At 42.9% G+C, this 16455-nt stretch overlaps 1 protein-coding gene across 1 annotated transcript in view; it reads left to right on the top strand.

Moving 5' to 3' along the window:
- Positions 1–9052, top strand: part of RERGL (RERG like) — a 96776-nt gene extending 87724 nt beyond the window's left edge. The window contains exon 5 of the mRNA XM_085871077.1: positions 8595–9052. Within this exon, the coding sequence (XP_085727203.1) occupies positions 8595–8874 (280 nt within the window). The 3' untranslated portion in view covers positions 8875–9052. The remainder of the gene's footprint in view (positions 1–8594) is intronic.
- Positions 9053–16455: the final 7403 nt, after the last annotated feature.

Here is a 16455-nt window from a genome sequence, read left to right on the forward strand (position 1 = left end):
TGTTGTTTCTGTCACATATGTTGATCCGTCATCAGCGCTCTTTTACTAGTCTGTGATGGATGCCATGCCAGAGGTGCTGCGATGCGTACAAGCTTTGACTCGCATCCTTTTTGTCTCTTCAAAAGTGCTGTGATCCGTGAGAACCTTTTGTGCGGTGGTGTAGATGTTCATGAATGTGAATTTAACAAACAGAAACTGTTTTCATTTCACGTCTTTGGCATCAACAAGCCGCCTCTAAGCGATGGAGCATTTGCTATCAGTTGTATACACGTCTTTATCGCTCACTTATGTTTGCTAAGCGTTCCGACTCGCGCTCGGCTTTCCTTTCAAAAATGCTGTGAACGGCTCAGATATCATTGCAAGTTTTTTTTTTCTGCAGAAAAAGCAGTTTCAACAAAGCTTATTATGATTTCCACAATGTTGTTCAAATAAATTAAAGCCCTTTGGCCAATCATGCTGAATGCCGTAACACTACCCCTAAACTTCCACCTCCCTTAAGCACTACTTCTTAAAGAAGGCATACGCTCTACAACTTTTCCTGAATCTGTTGTGAGACATGCGTTTTGCCAAGCGGGTAAATGGTATAAACACCTATTGGCCGATAGGTAATGCGTAAAGGTGCAGCAGGTGGAGAACTCTTTCCAGAGTCTTCTGGGGTATGCAAGCCATCTTGAAAAAGAACAAAAGTTGTACACAACCCTGAGAAACATATTTTCAACAACATATTGTAGAAAGCAGCTCAGCTAAACCTGGGTACACAATTTTGTTTGTGCATGACAAAACAAGATTAATTGTTTTTTTTGAACGCGCCTGGATTGAGAACGACAAATCCCCACAATGCTCAAGACTTTCAGTTTATCCCAATGGTACATTTTTGGTGTGCAAGATTCAAATGTGTGTTGTTTACAAATAAGCCATGCCAGGGGCACCGAGCCCAACGATGGCACGAGAGGCCAAAAGATACCTTTGGGAGTTTTACATCCACTACCTGAAATTTCTGCAAGCATTGGAAAGATACTCCGAGCTGTAATGCCCCCTGCTGACGCTGCACCAGAACAACATTTCAACTTTAATAATGGCAACCCGATTGTGTCATGAATAGAATGAGAGAGCTGAGAGGTGAGCACACTCTTTCGTCCTTTTATTTTGTATGCAGCACAAAGGTGAGCATCATGAGCTGTGCGCGGCTATGTCGCTCGTGCAGTGCCCCCTGTAGGTTAGGGCAGGAATTTGGTATTTAGCCAGGGTGCTGGCGATAGCTCACCGACTGTACCCATACTACAATCTAACGCTGGCAGACGGATCTCCCACTTCAACGACCATCCGAAGTACGCCACACACATTTATGAATGATCCTACCTATGAAACAACAGGATGACAGTTTATCGCTTGGCAGAGATTCATCGTCAGGCTTGACAGCTTCGAGGTGAGTGTGTGTACCTCGAGGTCATCCTGCCAGCCCAGTGAGCACAGTAATCCAAGTGGATCAGTCCAGACAAACGGAGTCCGAGTCCGTAGAGTCTGAGTCATGAGGGCTCGAGTGTGCGTTTATTTTCCTGAAATTTTTATGAAATAATAGGAACAAAAGAATGAAAGTAATAGGCCTGGATTTTGAGAGTTTAACCAGGAAGGGGTTATTGGAAGAATGTGCATCCTGGAGGAGGTGGGGGGTGAGAGGGCTGATAGCAGTAGAGGAGTAAAATGTAAAGAGACCACGGACCTGTCTGTGATGTGTGAGGAACCGGCCTTGTGCTTTTTTTTGGTATCCAAAGTCGAGGCTTCTGCCTCATTGTGGAATATGGAAGTAATGTTGAAGCTTTCGCTTCTGGAGAGTCCACATGAGATGAATGTGATGTCTTGGCTTGAACCCACAATGGTGAGTAGCACTTTATTGAGTTATTTGGACAAGGGCCTTGTAGAATGAGTAATTAGGAATTTTTAAGGAATGATCAGTGTAAGAACAGAGGAAGCCAAGTCTACAACTAGCGTTGGAAGCCAGCTTTGATATATGGTAAACCCAGGAGAGGTGGCTGGTGGTGAGACGAAGAATATCATGAGAATGAATCTCTTGCAGGTGTTGACTGTGGAAATAACAACAAGGAATAGCAAGGAAGTCCAACACAGGTAGAGGCCATTCGGCCCATCATGCCTGCGTGAACACCACACCAACCCTTCTACACAAGATCCAAGGAAGAAAATGCAAAAAAATGTTTTTAATTAACGAAATACACAAGCTCGAATGAGCTGAGATCCTCGTCCTCTTAATGATGACGTCATAAAAACGAATATGATGTCATTGTGATGTATCAGGTTTGCGATAAATTATCTGTGCTAATGCCCGGCTTGATTCCCGCAAACAAAATTCAAACAGCTTGCCTAGTTTCGGAGAAAACGGTATAGGCGATTTCCATTAGCGGCGATATTATGACGTCAACTTTTTTTTCTCGGAAGAATTTCCAAAATCGGAGATGGTTGCTGCCTGCGCGTGGGCTTTCTGCATATGCATGGCAAGTTTCACCAAGATCCGATAAAAACTCTGGGTTGTGAAACAAAAAATGTCAAAAAATAGAAATGACCTCATAAAAATTGATTACGTCATAGTTATGTATCATATTGCGGTAATTCATCTCTGCTAATGCCCTGTTCGATTCCTGAAAACAGAATTCAAAAAGCTTGCCTTGTTTTGGAGATAATTTTTTAGGCGATTTCCATTAGCGGAGATATTTTGACGTCATAACTTTTTCTAGGAGGAATTTTCAAAATCGGAGATTGTACTGTCTGCGCAGGGTATTTTTACATGTATACGCCAAGTTTCAGGAAGTTTCGATGAAAACTGTAGGCTGTGAAACAAAAAAGTCCACAAGAACAACAACGTGAGTAAGACTTAGAGATCCTCTACGAGAACCTAAAAATTTGTTTGTTAGGTTTTTGTTTTGTTTTGTTAAAAAAAAAAATTGTAGTTTTTGTATTCCCCCCCACCCCTCCCCCCTTTTTCTTCCCCTCAGGTGAGGGGGCATGGCCTTGGTTAAAAATACACATCAACCACACAACCCCCCTTGACAAGACCCCCCACCAACAGCACTCCATACACATGTACACAATCACCCATCAATGCTCAAATTACCTAAAAGTCCTGTCAACATCCCCATACCCCTCCATATCCATAACTTCCAGGTACCTAATTCTAATTTAAACTTATCTACTGTTTCTGCTGCCACTACCTTTCCAGGGAGTCCATTCCAGCATTAACTACTCTCTGAGTAAAAGACCCCTGCCTACTACCATCTTAACTCACCTCTTCTTCACTCTCAGGCTTTGGCCCCTGGTTCTATCACTGTCGACTCTGTTGAATAATTAATTCATCTGCACTTATTTTATTGATACCTTTCATTATCTTAAACATCTCTCTCATATCTCCTCGTAACCACTTCCTTTCTAGTGAATAAAGCCCTGTCTCCTTCAGCCGCTCCTCATAGCTGTGTCCAGCTAGGCCCAGAATCAATCTCGTAGCCCTGCACTCAACCCTCTCTATGGCATATATGTCCTTCTGGAACTGTGGTGACCAGAACTGCACACAATATTCTAGATGTGGCCCTCACTAAATTCCTGCACAATGTTAACACCACCTCTTTTGATTTATAAATGATTCCCACTCCGAATACAACCTGAAACCCGATTTCCTTTCCCTATAGCTGCCTGGCACTGTGCTGCCTGCTTACCTCCCATATCTATTACCACCCCCAGATCCTTCTCCTGTGTGACACGCTCCAAAATTACCCCTTGCATCCTGTAATCTGTATTTTCATTGTTCTTTCCCATCCCCAACACCTTACACTTGCTCAGATTAAATTACATCTGCCAATCTTTTGCCAAATCTATACAAGTATCAATACTTTCCTGAATCTGATCACCACCCCCTCTGCTACCACCTCACCTCCAAGCTTTGTGTCATCTGCAAATTTGGAAAGCTTACTCTTTACCCCATTATCCAAATCGTTGATGTAAATAATGATTAGTAATGGTCCGAGTACTGATCCCTGAGGTACCCCGCTAATTACATCCTCCCAGCAAGACATCCTCCCACTCACAGCCACTCTTTACTTCCTATCACAAATCCAGTTTGTAATCCAATTATCTACCTGACCAGCCACTCCACAAGCCCTCACTTAGGCTAACAACCTCTGATGTGGTACCCCATTAAATACCTTCTGAAAGTCTAGATATACTATGTCTACTGACATTCCCTCATCCACTCAATCAGACACTGCTTCATAGAACTCGAAAAGATGTTAGACAGGAACTACCTTTGGTAAGCCCATGCTGACTACCTTTAATTAGTTTCTATTTATTTAAATGGTTCCTCGTCTGGTCCTTAATTAATGTCTCCAACACCTTCCCCACAACTAAAGTCAAACCAACAGGTCTATCATTTCCCAATTGAAGCCTGGTGTTGGCTCGGTGGTTAGGGTGGCAGCTTGGGATCCTAGGGTCCTGAGTTCAAGCCCCGTTGGGCTGCTGAATTAATACACCAGGAAGTTGACTCAGCCTGTCATCCTTCTCAGGTCAGCAAAATGAGTACCAGTATACTGGTAAGGGGGACACTGCATCATCGGCATAGCCGCGTCCCAACCAATGATGCAACCAGCAGCTACAGGCTGCACTCGATAGAGAGAGTTTACCAATTCTTCTCTGGATCCTTTCTTAAATGATGGTGTTGCATTTGATACTCTCCAATCCTCCAGTACTTGTCCTGACTCCAGTGAGCCATTGAAAATATCCATTAACATCTCACTTACCTGCTCAGCCACCTCCATCAATACTCTCAGGTGCATATTATCTGAACCCAGAGCCTTATCTTCTCTTAGATTACCTGGCTGTTCCTTTACTTCCTCCACTACAACCTGGATCTTCTGTAAAAGCCCTTCCTCAACCTCCTCGATAGATACTCTCAGCTCCTGACAAATAAATTGTTTGGTTCATTTGACCATCATTTCAGGGTGGCAGGGAAATTCCACATTGAGATTTGTCAGGATTCACCGATTTTGCTGGGATTGAAAGGTTTGCTTCATTTATTCACCAGTCGCTATAAATCAATTCCAGATCAGCAGAGAGTGACTTGGCTTGTTGGCTGTCTGTGTATGGGATTTGAAACCATAGGCTATACAATGTGGAATTTCTGCAATGAGGAAGGGAGGGTTTTCAGAGCTTCAAATAGGTCTTTTCAGTATATGAGGAACAAGACTGGGTCCATAATGCTCTCTTGCGAGACTCCATTCTCCATGAGGAGAGGAGAGGGAAGTCTTCCGTTGTTAGCAACAAACTGACTGCGCAGGTGGAGGAATTCAGAAAGCCAGGAATTAAGATGGCCGAGTGTGCTGCAGGCATCGACCTTGGCAAGCAGATGAGAATTCCAGAATTTGAATGCATTGTCTTCCATTTAGGATGCATTTCTTTCATTTTCTTCCACTGTGTTGTGACATTATGCCTCATCTCAAGCAGTCTGCATTGAGGCTACTTGAGATGAGGGATTGCATTGGTGGGGGGCATATACCAGCGACAGACTTGACGTGGCACCACCAGAACTTTGATGGAGAAGACTGGTTGGAGTTAACATTGTTAATTATATGAATAAAGTTAATTTAATGAATCAATAATATGCCAGGTGTTGGCTTGATGGTTCGGGTGGTGGGCTTGGGATCCCAGGGTCCTGAGTTCAAATCCCAATTTTCTGTTGAATTAATACCAGGTGGGGTTGATTCAGCCTGTCATCCTTCTGAGGTTGGCAAAATGAGCTTGTTCGGATGATTGAGCCATTTGAGTGTCCTGTGTTGGAGTGGTGACGTGTTCAGGATTGTGTCCATTAGCTCAGGAGACTGTGTTGGCAGCAATGACACTCTGTCCAGCGTCTGGTCCCAATGGATGGATGGATGGAATCAATAATCACAATTACCATTTAATGTGTGCATATTCATATCAGGCAAAACAGTAATCAATGGTTCATTTTGGTTACCCTCGGCACCAATTAATTTCAAGGTAACATTGAAAGACAAACAGAAAACAAAGGATGAGACATCCTTAAAGTTTCCTTTTTAAGTAACTTGGGAATTGTTTCCATTCTGACACTGTACACCGGCCTGCCTAGTGAATCGTGTTAAAAAATCAGTGTCACGTTCACGATGAGCACAGCTTGCCTGGGACACCGTCTGCGCTCAGTGCCCACGATAGACCAACTGATTACGTGCATAATCACGCACCGAGGAACACGTCCTCTCCGGAGAACCAGAGCTGATTCAAAGAGACCCATTTTAGACCATAGAGACCATAGAGACCCATTTTAGAACCAGAAATAATTCAAAGCCCTTTGTTCTCAATGCCTCTTTTAGAAGTTCAGAATTCAAAAGTTCTTTAAAAATTTTCATGAGAAGTTTAACTTTAATCACCATCAGTCATGATATTTCTTGGAAAGACCATATTTTCAATATTAGTTGGGCCGATGGACCAAATTTTCAATACCAGATGGGGCGATGGACCAAATTTTCAGTGGTCTTCACAGCCTTGTTGCATATCCACCTGCTGTCCTGCTTGAACATTATGAGCTTGCCTTGCACCAAGCGCAGATGTGCTTGGGGTCAGAGCGGGGATTATGTTGTTGTTCTTCTTTCGGCTGCTCCCGTTAGGGGTCGCCACAGCGGATCATCCGTTATGATCCGCATACTGATTTGGCACAGGTTTTACGCCGGATGCCCTTCCTGACGCAACCCTGGTCACCTCTTATGACACAGGGATAAGGATTGGGTTTCACCATGATTCCGGGCTGCCCTACACCCTCTCATAGCACGGCCCATCACAGAGTGCCCGTCCTCAAGCGATCCTCCAACCCAAGCCTCCGAGTCACCAGATTACAGGCGCATGCCACTACGCCCGGTTAGAGCGGGGATTATATGTTCATTATTATTATTGCCATATGACACTACTATTCTTATTATTGTTGTAAATATTATTGGTATTATTTCAGATATGCTTTGTTACAAAGTTATCATCGTTTTTGTTATATCTAATTGGAATGCCATTCCGTGGTGGAAGGACGTATTAAGCTACTCCACACACCTTAAGATGGCATGCATTTAAAACATGGGAATTCTTCTGGGATCTTTGTAGTTAATTAGCCTAATGAACGAAGGAGGTCATGACGATCATTTTGGTGTATCACATTCCACATATCAGAATGCTCTAATAGAACTCCACAAAAAACATGCCTCACACACACACACACCTCATCCATTTAGATTTTTAAAGGATCTACAGGTCTTGTGGATCCTCTGGGTCTTTGAGGTCTTTTGGGTCCTCGGGGAATTGTGGGTCTTCGGGGTCTTTTAGGTCTTTAAAGGACGAAGAGGTCTCAGCAGTATTAAGGGTGAAAAGGGACATTTCAATCATGCACAATTAAGACAAAAATTACCCCCATGTGGGGGCGATGGTTATCTCTATAAAAGCACAAGTTCTCAATGTTCAGTTATGACCGAAGACTACTGCGCAGTTCCACTGCACAGCTCGGTTAGAGATGACTCGGCATTGAGGCGCGCACGAAATTATATTTTGAAAATAAATGCCGACGTTTACATTTCGTGTTTTGAAACTTTTGCACCTTCGGCAGAAAATGTATAAATATACAAGGTCAGCTGCTATGCAATGACACCATTCACTAACTTTTACCATGCCCAGTAGAGAATATATAGCCTCCTGAAGGTAGGGCAATTTTTGCAAACTTTGAAGTCACGTGACACGAAAACGAAAGCGAAATTCGAAAATCTGGCCTCCCCAAATTTAGATATTGTCCCATAGATTCATTTGCTACAATCAAATTCAAGATCGCTTGAGAAATGTATGAGATAGATTTTGAAAATAGTCATTTTCGCATTTTTTGCCAACTTTGAAGTCACGTGACATGAAAACGAAAGCGAAATTCGAAAATCCGTCCCGACCAAATTTAGATATTGTCCCATAGATTCATATGCTACAATCAAATTCAAGATCGCTTGAGAAATGGCAGAGGACATAGAATTTGAAAATCGTCATTTTCGCAACTTCAAAGGCCTCGTGACCTTGACCTTGACCTTCGGTGACCTTGAAAGTCGTACCATCGTGTACGTCTCATCGACCTCTATCAGGATCACGAATGACCAGATCTCCCGCTTCAACTTCATTGTGAACGGACGGACGGATCGAAGGACATCGACACCCATATTATTAGGTTATGCTCAAAGAGATGACCTAAAAATTATGACACACACACACACACACACACACACACACACACACACACCCATTTGTAGTAGATAGTCATTTGCCCTTTTTTTAATTCTCTCGATTTTCCTGTGTGCAATGACAGCTGTTCAATTTAACTAGCCCACATTAAAAGGTGGACGTACATACCTTTGTACTTTCATCGACACTGCATGGAAGCTGACAGGTGCCACGTTGCAAGTTCACACGGTATATTAATCTACATGCAACAATTTATGTGAAACTCTAAAACGAAATGAAAGGAACTCTTGTTGTTGCTCATGTGTAACCAAACTGTCTCTTATCCACAGCATAACATCACAACCTATTTTCCTGGTGGGAAACAAGCAAGACCTCTGCCATGCACGTGAAGTGAGTGAAGAGGATGCTCGATTCTTTGCTGTGGAGACTGGTACACTCTTCTGTGAGCTCTCTGTGGCTGAGCACCCAGAAGATGTCGTCATCATGTTTGTTCAGCTGTTTCGCACAGTGCAGGTGGTCGCCAAGGCCCGTGACCGACGGCGCCATAGTGGATCCAAATCCATGACACGGCTCATCAATGTTTTTGGAAAGAGGCGGCAGTCGGTGTAAGTTGTTTGGGGTATCATCAAGTATGACGACAGTCACCACACCCCCATCCTGCAATTGAAACCAAAGATCTTAAGACAAAATTCCACAAAACCAGAAATAGGAATTCACTCTTTTTAGGTTCAGATCGACTGAGCTTTAGGGCAAAGCTGCTTTACTTGAATAAAAGTCCAAAAAGTTATGGTGCTATTTTGGCAATCAGACGGATTTTTTTGTATGCAGAGTCGAGACTCATGAAGGAGCGAGAACACAAAAAGAATCAGGACATAACAGTAGAAAGAGAGGTGGCACAACAATAGCAGGGTTCACTTCATGTGCAGCCTTTGTGGTTGCTGATTGCATCATCGGTTAGGGGTGCGGCGATGCTGCTGATTGCAGTTCCCCAATTACCAGCACACTGGTACTCATTTCGCTGACCTCGGAAGGATGTCAGGCTGAGCGAACCCCCTGGTGTTAATTCAGTGGCCAACGGGGCTCAAACTCAGGACCCTAGGATCCCAAGCCACCACACTAGCCGCTAAGCCAACACCAGGCGATAGCAGGGTTGAGGGACATAGTAGAGGAAGACTTGGAGAAATAGGGACGTGGGGAAGAATGACGGGTAGGTGTAATGTTCACGACAATAGATAAGCAGAGATTCCAGTTTGTCCAACTCGCTTTATTTAGTGTCCAGCATGGTGCCAGGCAAGTACACACCCCACTCATACCAAATGCGGCACTTGCCATTGGCTCCACCAATTACATAGTTAGCATACATATGGATAATAAGATATGTGACACCTCCCCTTCTAATTTCTAATAAAATAATTAAAGATAATCAAAATAGAACAACAAATCTGAGATACAGGCTATACTGTAAATGGCAATTCACAGATTCAGTCTATCGGGGGTTTTGCACGTCGCCCAGACCTCGTGGTGTGAAAGACTTGGGATGAAGTCTCAGCTACTGTGGGATTTTCCGGTAGAGAAGTGGAAGCTAGTTCCATTCCTCTGGTTTAGGGAGACCCACGACCGTAGGAGCAGGCCCTGCCGTTTTTTTTGCCTATGATCTGTTTCTAGTAAGACACTTCCCATCGCTGACTGGACTACGTATGACATATGGACTACGTATGTCCTGGAGCTTGCATGACTTGCAGTTACCCTGGCTTGATTCCACACACCATTTTCCTTGGTGCGAACAGTCATTTGCTTCTAATTTTCCCAGGGGCTTGGCACTGCGATCATAGAAGTACTTTTCTTTTTTTCCTGCTATTTTAGTGGTTATGTTCTGACGTCCATCACCACTTTGGGTTGCAGCAGGTGTGCGGCTGTGGGTAATCTCGACTTTAGCCTTCTACCGTTCAGAATCTGAGCAGGGGAGTATTTCACTCCGATGATTGAGTATTCCGGTACTCCAGAAATGCAATAGACCGATTGTCTGCTTTCCTCATCAGCTACTTGATGGTCCCAATGGTCCTTTCATTCATGCCTTTCGACTGTGGGTATCAGGGACTGCAGGTCACAATTCGAAATCCCCATGCTTTGACAAACTGTTATAACTCTCGACCAGCAAACGACACATTATCTGAAATTAATTCATCAGAAACACCATTGCATGCAAACAGAGATTTCAAGTGAGTAACGACAGTATTCCTTATGTTATGTTTCAGGAGACATATTTTGGGAAATTTGGAATAGTGATCCACAACGCACAGGTAAGTTTTGGTTTGCATCCAGCTTTTGCCATGGATGCCTTGGAAATGTATGAGGCATGAGAGGCTCCTTTTGGTTGTTCCGACAATATTGGGCACATTTGCTACAGCTTGCCAGTCTCTTCAATGTCCTTTGAGATACCAGGCCAGTAGACCTTCTCGTGCCCGTACCTTACTCCCGTCTATTCCTAAGTGACTCATGGAACTTAGTAAGGACTTTCCTTCTCATTCTGGCCGGAATGACGAGGTTGGCACGCAGGAACACTAGTCCCTCGGTTTCATCCCTCACATTCCAGAAATGGCGACCATACTCGGGCACACACCGTTTTGTGGTTAGCCAGCCCTATTTTGCAAGTCTCTGAAGCTCCACAAGACGATCATTCTCTTATTTTGCTTGCTGCATTTCCTCAAAACTTCCTTTAGCCATGGGAAGAGATTTGATGAAACTATGTACCCTGACCTCCATGTCCGCCACGGGGTCCTTGTCAACCAAATCATCTGGGATGTAGGCACATGACGATGCTTCAGCGACATACATTTGAGGACCTGTCTTATATACAATGTTTACAGTCATAGTCGAAGCAGCATTCTCTGAAGTTGGGATGAAGCTTTGCTGAGATCATTCTGACTGATCATCTCAAGCAACTTATGGTCCATTTCAACTATCCCAGCTCTACCATACACACGTACCGATTGAATTTTTCACATGTGAAAACAATCATCAAATTCCTTTTTCAATGTGTGCAGAATTTTGTTCTGCTTCAGCTAGTGACCTGAAAGCATAAGCCACTGGGTGAACTTCTTGCATGAGACAAGCACCCAAGCCTCCCTTTGATATCCAATCTGCTGTTGTGATACAAGCCGATGCATCAAAGAACTTCAAGGTGGGTGCAGTGGTTAAAGCTTGCTTAATGTGCTGACACATGCAGCATCCTGCCCACTGGCCCAATGCCAATCAATCTTTCTTCATCATTGGCATCAATGGGGCAGTTCGCACGGATAGGTTTGCGATAAACTGGCCCAAATAATTCACCATTTCTAAGAACTGTTGCAAGTCTTGCTTGTTCTCGGGATTAGGGTACTCGGTAATGGCTTACTTTTTCTGGGTCTGGCTTTAAGCCCCCTGCAGACACCACATTCACCACGCTCACACAGAATTTAAACTTTTGTTGAACTTCACATTGTTCTCTCAAGCAACGCTGCCACACTTGCTTTAGAATGCAATAATCAGGTCATAAAAGAACACTTCAACTCCATCAATGTCACTGAACAGCTGGTCATTTTTTTTTTCTAAAAAAAAACATTTCTGGAGCAGAGCAGATCCCAAAAGGACACCTATGGAATCTGTAATGGCCAAATGGCATATTAAATGTACACAACAATAAACTTTCATTATCCTGCTTGATCTGCCAAAAGCCATCTTTCTCATCCAAGACGGAAAATACACACCTTTCCCACTTAATCTGGAAGCAATGTCCTCTGCTGTAGGTATTTCGTAGTGCTCGTTGGACCACTATGTTCAGGTCTTTAGCGTCCAAACAGACACAGGTAACATTCTTCTTTTCAACAATTACCAGACTGTTAAACCAGTCTGTGGGTTTATCCACCTTGGATACAACCCTATTATTATCAAAATGATTCAAGGTTTGCTTGAGTTTATCATGTATACCGAGTGGTACTCTTCTTGGCGAGTGAGTTACTCGAGTAGCAACAGCTTTCAATTCAATATGGTACTCATCCGGCATTTCTCCACGCCCCCCCCAAAACCATCAAAAAATTCCTGCAACCATTTCACATTGTCCAGACAAATCTCCGTTGCTGTGTGAATTCTCTGAACAAGATCCAACTATGTACATGTCTTTGACCCAGGAATGGGTGGAGATGACAATTTGCGACAAAAAACTCCAAGATGCGTGATGTCATTGATTGAGCAGTCAAGTAAGACTTTGCCATCTGGTGACACCTTGTGCTTTCCTTAAGACGACAGCACCATATTTGTTTGTTGTAGGTTCTTCTGCACCGGAGGTTGTTGATAAATACGTTAAAGGCAGAACGTTAGCCTCCATCAGTATCCAGCTTGAAACTGATGACCTTGCCATTCACATTGAGCTTGGTAAGCCAAGCCTTCTCAAAGGAGTGCACGTTCACCGTCAGCTGGCCGATAAGCAATTCCCTCGACTCCGAGCCATCACTGTTATCCCCTCCTTCGGCTCCTCGCCAGGTGACTTTCCGTAAAGTGTTCATTTTCTTCTAGTGGCTTATGCAGATGTTGGAGAAATCATTTTCTCCTTCACACATATAACAGGTTTTACTGAAGGCCGAACGATTCTTACGGCCACACTTCCGACAGTTGACACCGCATCACCTGGTGAAGGTTTCCTTCTCCTCTCAGAAACAGCATGGATAGGCTTATGATCGGCTGTAATTCTCATTTCCTTCAGCTGGCTGGTTGGCAGTCGCTTCACTCGCACAGCAATATGACAATGCTTTATGTCATGCGAGATCAACATTGCAGTTTCGCGTCGCTGATTCCAGACACCAAGCGATCACGAATCATAACATGTGTAGGTTCATTGTACTCTCAGTTTTTTTACAATCATCTTCTTCAAGTCCATGACAAACTGATCAATTGTTTCAACCTCATGCTGAGAGCACTTCCAGAACTTGTATCTCTCAAACAAGGTGTTATTCCGAGGATTGGAGTGGCGTGCAAATTTATCTGGGACATCTTCTAGTTTGTTGTTGTCCTCTCCATCCTCAAAATCAAGGGTGTTCAACACCTCCAGTCCTTCCTCTCCAACACAATGGAGTTGAATCGTGACCTTCACATCTTCTGACTTGCCGTCAGCCCCCGTGGCCTTCAAGTATAACCAAAATCGTTGTTCCCAGTCTTCACTTTCATTTGCCTCAAGACACAGGGAGTCCGGAGGTTTAAATTGCTCCATACTGGATAGTTTACCGCTGCCACCATGTTACTTCATAATCGATAAGCGGAGATTCCAGTTTATCCAACTCACTTCTAAGACCTTTTAAAAACCCCTACCCTCAAGACCATTGAAACCCCTGATACCAGATCAACCCCATTACATCCTTTGACCTCCAAAACCCTTTATTACCCCAGAAGACCCTGAGACTCCTTTCTACCCTTTGGACCTTCACACCTTTTAATACCCTGAGACCCATTTTAGACATTTTAAGACCCTTTAGAGAGTGTCGACCATTTCAAACCTGTAGACATTTACAATGAGACAATTGAGATCTTTCATTTGCAATCAACGACCTTTCATTTATTTGCCACACAAAACAAGTCTTAGTAAGGGTCTGCAATCTCTGATTGCTTAAGAATGGTTTGGCATTATTAAATACCAAACAAGAAAGAGCAGATTCAATGGCATGGTAATAGTGTCCACTCTGAGTCTGGGAGGTCGGTGGTTCAAACCAGACTTTAAAAACTAAAAAGTACAATTTGCGCAAATGTATCGATGGATATGCCAACTCCCACGTTAGAGGTCAGCCCATTGTTACATTTGATCTCAATTAAAAGTCATGTGAAGAGAAAGAGAAAGAGAAAGAGATAAGTGGAAGAAAGACAAAGCAGATGCTTCGAACTCGAGTTATGGTCTGCAAAGTGATGAAAGGGCACATGACCTATGACCTTTTCAATCTGAAATAGAATCAGTTCATCTTTGTATTACATTCCATGAGTGTGTCAAATATGGTTGAAATCCAAGTGGTTCATAAGTTATTGCAGTGACCCAGATTTTCAATCAAAGGGTATTTTACCTTCAAGACCTTTGACCTTTTGAAACCAAAATTTTACCAGCTCATCTTTGCATTACAGTCCACACTTATGCCAAGTTTGGTCAAAATCTCTTTAGCAGTTCGAAGTAACATTATCGTGGTCACAAAAATCTGTTACTTTCAGCTGAAGGTCACATGACCTTTGACCCTTTGAACCCAAAATCCAATCGGTTAATATTTGCATCAAAATGCACCTTTTTTTTTTTTTTGAAACCAAGTTTGGTAAAAATCCTTTCGGTGGTTCAAGTTATCACAGAAACAAAAATATATCATAGATGCACAACCAGAATATCAACCGAAAACATAATGCCTCCAGCGCCTGAGATATAAAAAATGTGTACGTGCTGCTTCATTGTTTGATGCTCAGCATTTAAAAGGATAGAGCAAAGACAAACAACACTGGGAAAGCAATGGCAAACTACCCAGCATAAAACCCTTGCCAATAAACTGTTTTGTCAATACCACCACTCTGCAAAGAGCATGGCACAGGTTTAACAATTCTTAAATGGACTTCACGCACATGGATAACCAATTAAGAGGGTATTGGTATGGGTCATGTGCATATATTTACACATTCTGTGGGAGATGTGATTTGCAGGCATATTTCCAGGATCGCTCAGTTCAGCTGACAATTGTAACAATACATGCCACAGTCCAATTTCCTGATTGGGGTTTTTTCTTCAATCACCATTGATTGTCCACACGTGGGAAAAAAAATCTCTGAACTATGAATCCATAGTTTATTTCAATTTAAAAGTTGTTGCTAAAAAATTTTTTTGTGACAATGCATATAAACTGATCATCTAAAAGTTTCCCCAATGGCACAATCCATATGAAAAGCTTGTTCCATATTTTCCCCCTACCTTTCTTTAGCACCATTTTGCTACACATAGTGATTCACTGCATTTATCTCAGCACATCTGGAAAGCATCACCAATTTCACACACAGATATGTACTTACAATCATGATCATTTTCCGACAATTACAGCTCTCCAAGGTTATCCATATTTGTGTATAGATTGCTTGCAAGTTGCTGTTCGGGAAATCAAACCAGCATTACTTTACCTTTCTGAGCAATCAATTGGTTCTCACGACTTAAAAAAAATTATGACCTGCTCTTGTACATCAGGATACGAGTAAAACTTTTAAAAAGACTTTTAGCTGGCGTTCAGGACGAGACGTCAGAGTGTGTGTGTGTGTGTGTGTGTGTGTGTGTGTGTGTGTGTGTGTGTGTGTGCGTGCGTGCGTGCGTGCGTGCGTGCGTGCGTGCGTGCGTGCGTGCGTGCGTGCGTGCGTGCGTGCGTGCGTGCGTGCGTGCGTGCGTGCGTGCACCGTCCTTCGGATGGACGTCAAACTGGGCATCCTGTCTGCCAGCATTAGTTGGAAGTTAAAGAACCCACAGTGTCCTTCAGCAAGAGTAGGTGAGCTATCCCCAGCATCCTGGACAAATTACAAATTTCAGCACGATCAGTCGATTAATTATCCTGTCAGAGTGGCAATACATCAGGGATAGTACCCCCAAGCAAAGAAACAGCTTCAGCAAAACTGACACACTGTATAAAGCATGATGCAAAGTACAGTAGAAAACATCAGCTGCCGTATAGGGAGTGGTATCATGGTAAATAATAAATGCTTGCTCAACAAGATGATGTAAAATGCCATAATATTTTGTCGAAGTACAGTACTGCTAAATTGGAAGTTTTTGGAAGTGCCAATAAGGCGATTTGTGTTCTACAGTGTTGAAGTATATACAGTAATTCAATTAGAATTAAAAACAAAAAAAGATTTTAAAGGTTGTAGAAAGAAAATTATTTTCAGAAGTTTACCGCCATTGACACAGTATCTATTGTACCACCTGATGTAACACGTTACATGAGTTCTTCATGCCGGTTGTTTGTGTCCTTTATGGCATCCTGAAAAACAATAAGTTTTCTGTTTGGAATTATTTTCAATTTTGTTTGATGGCCAGACAGCGTTTTAAAAAAAAATCAAAATAATAAATAAATAAAAATCTCATTCCTCCACATTGCAATAGGGATGGATTCAGAGCCAAGGCACTGCAAAACCACAGGTTTGTCTTCCAATTCATGT

Source organism: Eptatretus burgeri, chromosome 2 (assembly GCF_056783735.1).
Source record: "Eptatretus burgeri isolate ZD-2024b chromosome 2, Ebu_testis_v1, whole genome shotgun sequence".
NCBI classification, from domain to species: domain Eukaryota; kingdom Metazoa; phylum Chordata; class Myxini; order Myxiniformes; family Myxinidae; genus Eptatretus; species Eptatretus burgeri.